This window comes from Cariama cristata, unplaced genomic scaffold (assembly GCF_000690535.1).
Source record: "Cariama cristata isolate BGI_N322 unplaced genomic scaffold, ASM69053v1 scaffold7144, whole genome shotgun sequence".
NCBI lineage: Eukaryota > Metazoa > Chordata > Aves > Cariamiformes > Cariamidae > Cariama > Cariama cristata.
This window is the reverse complement of record NW_009614582.1, coordinates 4,065-15,607: the sequence shown is the minus strand read 5'-3', so window position 1 is coordinate 15,607 and position 11,543 is coordinate 4,065. Positions and strand designations below refer to the sequence as shown.

The 11,543-nt window shown below is 54.1% G+C and overlaps 1 protein-coding gene across 1 annotated transcript in view; it reads left to right on the top strand.

Moving 5' to 3' along the window:
• Nucleotides 1-11,543, top strand: part of LOC104161140 (rho GTPase-activating protein 6-like) — a gene marked incomplete at its 5' end in the record, with an annotated part of 32,612 nt that overhangs the window by 17,170 nt on the left and 3,899 nt on the right. Inside the window, 6 exons of the mRNA XM_009699471.1 lie at nucleotides 5,487-5,549; nucleotides 6,875-7,116; nucleotides 8,192-8,387; nucleotides 8,912-8,975; nucleotides 9,453-9,598; nucleotides 11,442-11,514. Coding sequence (XP_009697773.1) covers nucleotides 5,487-5,549; nucleotides 6,875-7,116; nucleotides 8,192-8,387; nucleotides 8,912-8,975; nucleotides 9,453-9,598; nucleotides 11,442-11,514 — 784 coding nt within the window. The remainder of the gene's footprint in view (nucleotides 1-5,486; nucleotides 5,550-6,874; nucleotides 7,117-8,191; nucleotides 8,388-8,911; nucleotides 8,976-9,452; nucleotides 9,599-11,441; nucleotides 11,515-11,543) is intronic.

Genomic DNA, 11,543 nt, shown 5'->3' with positions numbered 1-11,543 from the left:
CCAGCCTGTGCCGGCGGTAAAGGCGTTGGTGAGGCTTCGGCAGCACCGTCGGTGCTGGAAGTGTCCAATTTACAAGGGATGAAGCTCCGTGTTGAGGATTAAATTAACAAATAAAGCAATTTAAAATGGGAGAAAAAGGCAGAGAAGAAGAGCTTGTGAATAAAAGGGGGCCATAAGTCTTACTTAGTGGGATGTGTGCTGCTTTTTAGGTTTTAAGAAGTTTTTTTATGACTAAAAAACCCAAAACTCTCTTGTCTTCCCTCACCCTGGAGGGAAACTGCTCTGCCCACCTTCCTGCAGAGTGGGAAGCTTCTGCCCAGTCTCTCCCGCCCGACGGAGATGCTGGCGGGGGAGGGGGGTCCAGAAGCCTGCGCGCAGCCCCGGGGTCGCCGCCAGCCTGCGCGCAGCCCCGGCGGCGCCGCGCTGAACAGCCCCCGTAAACCAGCCCGAGCTGGAGCTGTTCCAGGCTCTCGGGAGGTCACCGCTCCTCGGTTACTCCTTATACCTCGGCACCCTGCACATCGGGGATGTGGGTGAAGGAGAGGAGGGGTGCACATCTGCACAGCATCCTCCGAAGACCGCTCCGAGGCTGGTACCTCGTCCCATGCCCTTTCCACCCAGAGCCTGTGGTTTTGCTGGCATTGAGCTGCAGACGGGGTTTGGCCGGGAGTGACGTTCAGCTGATTTGTATGGAGATGGGCTGCCGGGACCTGTTAATATAATGCCAAAAGGTTCGGGCCCCCTGACTTGGTGGAGATGATTGGAAGGCAGGGGCGAAGCAAGGCGGGTGTCTGGAGGGAGCTGGGAAATGCTCAGGCTGCCACAGCAGCCAGGAGGGGCTTTTCGTTGGGTGCCACTTCTTAGGGGGGCAGGAGGGCGAAGAAAGTCCATGTCTGAACGTACCCAGAGTTGATCCCAATGCAGTCACCGATACCTGCAGCTGGGGGTTCGGTCTGTGGGCACCACGTGAGGACGCGCTGGGATGGAGCCCCTGGCCCTGTGTGTTTGTTGTTTGCTGAGCAGCTCCCAGGTGGGAAGAGAAGCGTGTTAGGTGCGGTGTCGGACCAAGCGGGGTGAAGCACTGCGTACTGTGCTTTCCCTTGCATGAGTTCTTGTTGAGCTTTGGAACACGTTGTACCTCCTAGATTTGGTAAGGGGGTGGTTGGACTTGCCTCCATCCTGACTTTCCTCACATGCAGCGTGGCCCCGAGGCTGACGCCAGCCAGGAACTATATTCCCATAGTGAAGAATGGCCAAGTCCCAGAATCAGGACCGCAGTCCCTACTCTGACTGGCCAGGATGTGCCCCGTCTTGTGTACGTGAGCCTGATGGTGTTGGGCTTCATGTGAAAACAGTTGGCAGCTAGAATGGGCCAGGGAGCTCGCTGCCAAGGACTGAGGTGGCTCAGGGACCCCGGGGGGTCTTTGGAGCCAGGGCTGAGGTCCTTCACGTACTCCCTGATGCCCTCAGGGCCTTTGTTTGGAAGGTTGAGGCGGGGTGGGGTGGCTGGGGCTCCTACAGATCAGCTGGCTCTTCAGAGAGGTAAAAGAGGGCCAAGTGTCTCCTGCTCTTGCAAAGACACCCTGTGGTGTTTGCAGCAGCTTCTCTCCCAAAGCAGGTGTCTGCGATGTGCTCCTGACTCTCTTATTTTTATATGTATGTGTTTTTCAGAGAACCTTTGTCTCAGCTATTTGCCAGGACAAAGCACCAAAATGCAGCCTGTGCCCCTGCACAGCCTTTCGGAGTTGGAAAGAGCCAGTCTGCAGGAGATTGCTCTCTACCAGCTGCAGGAGAGGCGACTTCAGCCTGGCTAAAGGTAGAGGACGGGAGAGGACGGCTCCTGCTGAGGGAGGGCTGAGGTCTGGGCCGTTACCGCTGCTCATCCGCACACCCGTGCTTTGTAACGTGGGATGATGTTTATGGAAAGACATTTGTGACACATTTTGGTCCGTTTTAATTTTTGTTCCCTGCTGTCATCTGAGCCTCGAAGGCCTAATCAGCCTTTTGAGGAGAGTTTGTGTGTCCGGATGTTTATGGAAAGACATTTGTGACACATCTTGGTCCATTTTAATTTTTGTTCCCTGTTGTCATCTAAGCCTCGAAGGCCTAATCAGCGTTTTGAGGAGAGTTTGTGTGTCCATAGGAGTGTGAGAATGTGACCTTGCCTGTTGTCTGCCTCTGATCCCCCCCAATTCAAACCAGATGCAGTTTGACTTGGCAAGGTCTTCCACTGGGACTGTCTTAATGCCGTTGGGTGGGGACAAGCTTTGCTTTTTGGATTAATGTCCGGCACAAAGTCCTGATGCTGGGATGGGGCTTCTGCAAGGCTAGAAGACATGCTACTGAAATTAATGGGCAGACAAACATAGAAGCTCCACGGGGACTGTCCTGGCCTATGTAGACACGCGGGCATTGTCTGGGTTCCCGTAGCTGCCTGCATCCCCCGACATCTACACGTCTGACCAAGCAAGCGCAGTGAGTTGGGGACCAGCTGCCTCCTTGGCAAAGGTACTCATTACTCGAGAGTGGACAGACCGCCTTGAAATGCCTCTGCTGCCCTGGGCTGTGTTTTGGCATCCCAGCAGGGCAGGAGATGCCTACAGCTCACCAGCCCTCGGGTCACGCTGGACCAGCAGTGGGGGTGCAAAGGGAGCTCGGAGGTCTCCGGCCCCACCGCCCGCTCCCAGCAGGGCTGTCACCGGCACCAGCCCAGGGCAGCTGGGGCTGGGTCCTCCCAAGGATGGAGCCCCCCACGTCTCTGGGGACCTGTCCCAGGCAAGGAGCGTTTCCTAATGCCCAACCTCAGCCTCACCCTGGACAGCACGTACTTACTTGGGGTGACATCCAGGTTTCGTTTCCTGTCTTAATTAATATCTGGAAGATTTCATGCAATGAAATGGCTTCAAGAAGAGCAAAAGGGAGAAAGCTCCCCTCTCGTTCCCAGAACTCCCACTTGCCCCAGGGCTGCAGCACCAGCCACCACAGACTGCCTTTAAGTCCCTAGGGGTCTCTGACCATAAACATCCTGGTTCTTTTTTTATTATTATTGTGAGCTGTTGTGATACCATTTTCAGTGATAGCCTGCAGCATTAACTTCTCTAGGGAACACTGCAGTGCAAAAAAAAAAAAAAAAGGCATTTTCTTCCTTGCTGTTAAGTGTGCTGCATTTTGTCTGATGCGCGGGATAAGCGCAGGGGACTGCAAAGTCCTGATCTCATCCTTGTGTGTATTTTGGACATCACTGTCATGCTCACCTGGCTTTTGAAGGAAGCAGTTGCTGTTGGGGAATCCCTCCTTCCTTTTGACTGTCTTTATATCCTTTAGATTTCTACCTGCTAATTGCTCTTTTTGCAGTTACTTGGCTGGGAGTCAGTGTGAGATGCTGAGGATTAGCTGTGAAGCTATTGCACCTGCAGCATCACTTTCCTATTGCAGTGTTTTAAAGGGAAGTTCACAACGTTTCAAAATGCCTGAATTTGGGCTGCACGGTCTCCCTGTGGGTCCATCCACCTGTCTGTACTTGCTCCCCAGCATCTACCCATGTGAAATTCCTGCCTTCTTTAATAAACAGCCGTTGCACAGTTGTTACTGGTTTCCTCAAGGAAAAGGTGTTCAGCACCTCTTTTAATCCTCCTGACTCCAGATACCTAGACAATGAGGATTGTGGGGTGTGCATCCCCTTGTGAGCAATCCTGTGGGGCACCTTTCATCTTTGATACCCCCTGTCGAGAGCCCTTACCTCATTCAAACTTCTGCAGCATCTCAGCCCTTACAGCAAACCGCTTCCTTCAGGGTGAGCCCCCCAAGCTACAGAGCAAAAACGTCATGGGCGCAACATCTCCTTTTGGCCAAGTCTGCAGGAACAAGTCTGTGGTTCGAGCAGGAGACGACCAAGACAGATGATATCTTTGAAGGATGCACAGCATCAAGCTTGCAGTAATGCAGCTCAGTGGAAAGAGGTTGTCCTCATCTTCTGGGTTTGCAGTGGATCATACGAGTTACTCCACCACAGAGATACCGGCTCAGGCGTTCTGGGCAGAGGGATCCTGATGGTTTCTTTACTATCTGTTGCCTCGTGGTTTGTTTCCCTCAGGAGCATCCGCACAGCTTTAGGAGTGGAGAGTTACGCTGATGCTCAGCCTCGGCACGTTGTGTCGCCCCTCCTAACTCTGTGCTGGAACAGGGGAGTTTTGCCGACCTTTTGTTTCCTTGGCTGGGGGGGTTTGTCTCCAGGTTGTTCTTCATCTTCCTGCTCTCTGGTCGTTGGAATGAAACAAGACGAATGGTGCTGCAGAAGAATTAATGTAGGCTGCTCTTTTATGCACATGTTGCTCATACCAGCTTTCATAGCTTTCTTCTAAATCTTACAAAATAACCCAAACAATTCTGTAAGCTGTTTCTAGGAACCGAATTCCTCAGGAATAAGGAGCACAAGTCAGAATAGGGTGACGTGTCCTGGAAGGGTGTAGGGTGGGCAGTGAATGAGTTTTCAGTTCGTTGCTGCTGACTGTCCCTGGATGTGCAAGGTGGGGAATACTTAGGAGCAGGGCTTGCCCCTCTGGGACTGGTACGGCATTTCTGGGGGTATGTATTTTCTCTAACTTTGTTTTACAGAGCATAGACAAACATTCAAAAGCTTTTCTGGGGCTGTATTCCATTTTCCAGTGTTGAGACCAGACCTCTGAGGATGATGAATTAGGGTAGCTTTCTGAGTCGCTAAGTAATCAGTAGGACATCGTCATTAATACAGAGTCATGTGTAACACGAACACAGAATTTAAAGGTGGCCAGAGCAGCTCTAAGCTGCAGCCTTTGGACAGCTGAAGTTTCTCTACCTCTCTTTCACAGTGAGGACCCGTTTGCTGGTGGGTGGTCTTGGCCGCTCACCGCAGCCTCCCAGCACGTCCCGTGCACCGACGGCGTTTGGTAGCTGTTGTGGCACCAGGCGTTTCCTCTGGCGAGGCATGGAAAGCCAGGAGGCCACCAGAAAGGCCAGCTGTGGTTCATTTTGACTCTGTTTTGTAACACCAGTTTATTTGCTGCGTGCCAGGTGCTTCGTGTGCCCTGACCTGTAGTTTTGCGCATTGCTCGATTGCACGTCTGGGTAGTAAGGCATCTGTAAGCCCTGATGGAGAGAGGTTTGCAGAGCTGTGGTCCGAGCCAGGTGGGGTGAATCCCTCGGTGAGGGTGTCTTTAACCCACGGGTATGGTTTGGTGCCGTGGGGTGCAGGTACCTGAGTGTGGAGGGGTCCTTTCCTCCGCTTTGGGAGGACAGTGGCCCACCTCTGGGGCTGTTTCCCCCAGGCAGCTGATGCCCACCATGCCACCCCACGTGGCCTCGTGCATCCCCTCGGGGCCGTGGCCGGGTCAGGCCCGCAGCATCCCATGCTCTGCCTGCGAGGGTGCGGAAAGGCAAATGTCTTTAAGGGGAGACCGTACTAAAACAGCCTCCTGATACAGAACCTGGGCTTTCTTTTCTCCTCGTAGCTGGACCTAAAGGCAGCAAATCTATCCGCCAGAAGCTGGAGAGCTTTTCAAAGGAGAAGAAAGGTGAGCAGCTTTCCTCGTACCCAGGATTTGGTCCCTGCTCTCAAATGGAATTGGTGATTTTTGACGGGGCGGAGCTGGGGGGTGCCCGAATTCAGCAGGGTGCTTTGTCCCACATTGTTTTACTGTTCTCCAGCGTGGGCTGTAACAATACGTCCACAAGCATGAGAGCCTGGAAGGGATGCGTGCGTGGGTGGACGAAATACGCGTGCACGTGAACGTGCATTTGTAAAGACATACACATGTGAATATTTCTGTCCGCCCATTTCACCCCTGGTCTCGCTGCTTCGAGGTCTGTTTTATTGTCCCTCGAAGGATGTCAGCCACAAACCTGGGGAAACCAGTAGCGTAGAGCACAGCCAACTGGGAATGAGCGCTCACCAGTTTTCTTCCCAGGAGTGCAAAGTGCACTCAAGGAAATTATTGAGCAGCAGTCTGACATTTTACTAAATGGATTTGTGGCTTGTACTCCAGTTGCAAAACACCTTGGCCCAGGGTGGTGTGGAGGCTGGAAGTAAGGAGAGCTCTCCTTGCGTCTGCAAGGAGGTATGGAGAGGGAAAGTTCTTGGGGAGAGTGCCATCAATGCCTCGTCTGTTCTTGAACAGACATAGCTGACGCAAACCCTGTAGAAAACTGAGGTTATCATTTGGTAAGAATCTTTTGTATCAAATATTTCTGGTGACTTATGAAGTCTCCACGTCATGACGCTTCATGAGGCTGTAACCAATAGAAGGAAGGAAAGTTCAGGAAAAACTGGGACAGGCTGCAACAGGCCTATTGGCGGAGGGCAGTTTTCCTGCCATCTTCCCAGCCTCCCTGCGTCTCCTTCCTCTTCCTCCAGCATGGCATCTCCTGCGCCATGCCATCCCTCATGCCGTGCCCTCCCTGCTCGGCTCCCTGAGTGCCCTGCACCCAGACAATGCCCTGGGCCCTTCCAGGGCCAGCAGCTCCCCTTTGGGTTTGCCCAGGGTCCTTGGGGATGCTCTTCCTTCCCTCCCACCCCAGGCACTCCGGGCTCCTGTAGAGCTGGAGGAGGAGCAGGGAGCAGGGGGGGACAGGGCATGCAAGGGCACAGATAGCTACAGGGCTGCCATCCTGGATTCAAACTACAGATCTTCTTGTCTCATATTGAATCGGTTTTATACGTTGTCCTCTTCACTCTCCTGCTGGTGGTTGCCTTTACAGTATCCTGGTATTCCCTTCTGTCGGTTAATTATTTTATCCAGGCATGCACGCGTGCTCCTGGCAGTTGGGCTGTGTTACTGCAGCTCCCTCTCCTTTTTTCCTGCTAGCGATACTTTTCCATTTCTCCCATGCTTTTCCCTAGACTGCTCTCCCCAGACTTTTCAAGTCATCGCCAATGACCGTGCCTACAAGCAGCTGCAGGAAGCAGTGAAGAAGAGCCGCCGGCTCTGCCTGGAGGTGGAAGCTACGGTGACGAGATTTCGGGCTCAGAGGCAGAAGAGGTCCCCGATGGGCAGGAGCTGTGACCTGGTACCCTATGGGGTCTTCCCGGAGGAGCCGCTTTCCCCAACTTTTCTCAACAACAGCTCCTGGAGCCAGCGAAGGGTACGACTGCGAAAATGGGCTGCGTGGGGAGGGGGTTGCAGGTTGGGGGAAGCTCTGACTTCAGCAGTAAATATAGTTTCCCAGGGTCTTTTCTTAAGGAATGTGAGTTATTCGTGCTGCGTGCTGGGTTGGTCCCAGTCCACCCTCAGGGAAATGGGATGCCCCTGCTTCCCCCAAGAGATGGGCTGTGAGGGGTGGGATGCTCTTTGCTAGCTCAGCTCTTATGGAGCCAAGGTTACCTCGGCCAGGCAGCCAAAGGTAGATGGGAATGGGAGAAGGTTCATCATCAGTGGCGTGGATTTTCCTACTCCTCTGTTGCATCACGTCTTGGTGAGCAGCACCGTGAACAGATACGACTTCTCCCTGAAACAGCGTCGCCTTTTTGGCGATGTTGCGATCAGAGACTGGGCCTTGCGCTTGTGAAATTCCCACTCAAAGTTGTGGCCATCGATGGTGGGTCACGTTGGCTCCCTGGCCGCGCAGCGGGGAGAGACCCCTCGGGGACATCAGCTGTGCCGCTGAGCCAGTCTGCTTTCAGTATTGACCACCCTTGCATCGAAGGGTGAGGAAGATGGTGTGGCTGGTCAGCCCTGGCCGCCTTCTTGGCTTTAGTCGTGTTTCCTGCGAGGGGAGGTGGGTATTAGGCTGCGTTTGGTTTGCCTCATCTCTCGGGAGCAGAGACCTATGCCTGCCTCTTGCTAAGTGCCTGTAACCCCTGGCGTAAAGCAGCCCCAGTACAGGTAACTAAACCCAGTGTATTGCGCAGTCAACGGTGAAAGATCTGGGGACGTTTCCTCTTTCCCGTGTCTGTGTGCGGTGTAGGGTCTGCCCCGGTGGGAAGGCTGTGCTTAGAAACGTCTCATGCTAGGAGCAGTGCACCTAAAGTAACGTGTGGGAGGTGAAAGGTCTCGCTGTGGTTCTCTGGCAACCCCAGACAGGCTCTGTAGACCTCTGTGTTCCTTCGGAGGTGATGCCTCCCTTTCCCACAGACTTCTGAGGTCACAGCGATGATGGTGTAGTGGGGTCTTATGGGGTGGTCCTTGTCACCCTGCCAGTCACCTCTGCTCCATCTCAGGGGGCGATGTCCGTGGACTCCATCACCGACCTGAGTGACAACACTTCCAAGCTGCTGGAGGCACTGCAGTTGTCACACCCCCATGAGCTGGATCCACGGAGAAGCCTGGGCAAGAAAAAGATGTTGAGCCTCAACCCCATCACCTGGCAGGTCCCACGGATCGTGGACAGATGTTGTGAACACATTGAAGCGCACGGTAAGTACGTATGTCTCCCCAGCCAGACGGCGTGTCCCACAGCTGGTTGGTAAAACCCATCGTACGTGGTGGGCTGGGGCATTCTGGCCTGGCCATGCCCCGAGACGGGGCATGCCTCGAGATGGGGGGAGGCAGCTGATTCCTGGAGCAGAGCACGCTCCCGAAAAGCCCCCCGGGGAGAGTCCTTTGGGCTGGGTGTAGCACTTGGGCTGAGAAGTGAATATCACCGTGTGTATCAGTGACCCATCTCCTGGTCTGGCCTTAACTCCCCCTGCAAATCCAGCGTCTAGCTCAGAGTGACTGTACAGATGAGATCTCCTCCCTGACCCACCGACAGCCCTTACGGTGGAAAATCCTATGGCTCCAAAACCTTTCTTTTTACCCGCTCTGCCCGGAGCAGGGAAGGATGCGCTGCCTTGCGTGCAGTGCAGGAGAACCGCTTCCATGGTGTTGAGGTGCTCCAAGGACTAGTTGGGGTGATGGGGGCTGTGGGAATGCAGAGCACTAACCTGCCTGTCTCCCAGGTCTCCAAACGGTGGGCATCTTCCGGGTTGGGAGCTCAACAGCAGGTAAAGTGAGACGTTTACCGCATCCTCTATAGCAGGACCGCGTGCAAAGGACGGATGTGCGTATGGGTGGGGAATGAATGAAGCAGACATTGACATGGAGGGGTCTGAAATACCACCTGCTGGACCACAGACAACCTGTAACCCACTGCTGGGTCCTTCTCCCAGCCATGGAGAGCAGGCTTCATCTCTCCAAGCTGCCTTTAGCAGGTGCCTCCATCCTCTGGTTGGCACTTCAGAGCCCCATCTGGGCTCCCTTCACCAGCCAGGAACTCCTCCTGGTCCCGTGGTCCATCCTCTGGGCACCAGCAGGCTGTTGGGCTCCAGCATGCCTTTTTTTGGGGGTGCTCTGCATCAGGGGAACATTGGGAGTAGCCAACCCTCCTGTCCTGCCATTGCAGTAGCTCTACAGGGACAGATCCTGATGGCATGACTCGTATCAAGAGGAAGAACTGACTCTTGCTTTTATTCTTCTCATTTATTCCATCTTGAAGCTGAGGGAAGAGTTTGACCGAGGACTGGATGTTTTCTTGGATGAGCATCAAAGTGTTCATGATGTGGCTGCTCTGCTCAAAGAGTTCCTTCGGGACATGCCAGATTCGCTGATTCCCAGAGAGCTCTATGCAGCCTTCCTCAGCACAGCCTGTGAGTACCCGCAGTGCAGAGGCTCATGCTGGGCAGTCCACCCGCTGCGTTCGGGTTTGTTAGGAAAAAAAAGGGAATTTTCTTCTTGTGCAATTACCTGGTGCAGTAGCAGGTCCTGGCAGAGCTCAGCGCCGCGGGAGCTCAGCCCAGCAGTTTGCACTGCCTATGGGGGTGTCCTGGCACATACTCTGCCCAGGTCCTCCTGCCCACCATGTTTCGGGTGACTGAGTTTTCAGGCAGTCTCCACAGCTTCCAGCATCACTCTTTCTCGATCTCCTTCACCATCTCTTCGCTTCCCTTTTGCCATCCTTCTCTCCTCCGATTTGATTCTCCAAGTCCAAATCCTTGAATCCCTGCCTCCGCATCAAAACCGAGCAGCTGCACGCCAGTGGGCTTGCTGTCAGGCTGGGCCATGGCAGGGAGCAGGACAGGGCGTGGGGGGGGAACAGAGGGGTACAGGGATTTAGGGGAACAGACAAGGCAATCTGCTGTCCTCAACCTCAGGTACTTGAGCGTACGGCACACCTGCACTGCAAAGCAGGAGCATAAACCAACCTGTCCTTGCTGAAATCGCCCCAGAGAACGGCACGGGACTACAGGTGTGTCCTCGAGTTGTGAGCACGTAGCCCTGAGTTTCATCAGGATCAATGTATCCTGAGACTGGGGCCTGCCTCCTCTTCCTTTGAGGAGATGCAGATGCTTTTGGAGAACGTAGGGCCAGGTGTTTGCCTGTGTCCCACCCCAGAAACCTGCAGGGTGATGAATCTCAGCATAGAGCGTTTGGGGTGAGACCGCTGACCTCAGAGGATGGCCTCACTGCTTGAGGGTAAGAGCGTGGATAAGGAAGATGCAGGGAAGGAACCGCAATCTAAAGCTGGAGAGAAGGCCAGCCCTGACTGCTGCTTCCAAAGCTTTTTTTCCCTGCCACTGCTGTCTTCTTTTTCAAGCTTGTTAAGGGACATGTTGAACAGCACAAGCTGCGAACAGCAAACACTCTCCGAGTTGCTCCTACCCTGTGTTTCCCATTTTTTAGTGAATTATTTGTCCCCCAGAGGATCATCATCTTATGTCACAGCTGCTTCGTTTACCTCAAAACTTTGGGTGGGAACCTTTGCCCCAAACCTTCTGGAAATCCAGGCAGACTGAAGCAGCCCCCCTCACCCATATCCCAGGATATGGGACCGTGCAGACCCCAACCCGCTGCTCCTTCCTCCATCACACAGAGCTTTGAATGACCCTCTTGCATCACAACCTCCTTTTTTTCTTAGGGACTCCCTCTAACCTTGGCTGGCTGAGTGTTTGCTGTCTGTCTGTCCTCCTCCCTTGCCAGCTCAGCATCCCTGTCCCTGCGGGGAGGTGACTTTCTTTCCCCTTGCTGAGACTGTTAATAAAAGGCCGAATGCCCCTGGACTGCACGTGGGCTGTAGGGTGAATCCATGAATTCTCATCACACCACGTACGACTCTTCAAACGTTTGGCTCCCAGGTCCTTCCTTACCACCCCTCTGCCGAAACCACTTGACAGCAGTGGGGTTGGCGATGTGCTGCCTGGCACTGCCACCTGCAGTTGCTGCAGTCTGGGCCTTTTTTTTTTTTTTTAAGTAACTGGATTATAATAATCCCTCTGGTTTAGGACAGTCTTTGACTATGGGGCTGTACAGTACCAAATGCAGTCACGTCGCAGCCGGGTGCTTATCCCTGCATGGACAGGATGAAGGGTGAGCCACCAGCCTGGCTCCCTCCAGAGCTCGTTACTGTGGATGTAAACGAGGGCTGTCCAGCTGGGAACTGCACTAATTAACGGGCTGGGAACCACAGTAATTAACGGGCTGCTCTCTGCCTAGCCATGGAGGGTCCGGCACAGCTGGCTGCCCTCCAGCTGCTGCTCTTCATGCTGCCGCCCTGCCACAGCGACACGCTGCACCGGCTCCCGGGCTTTCTCCGCT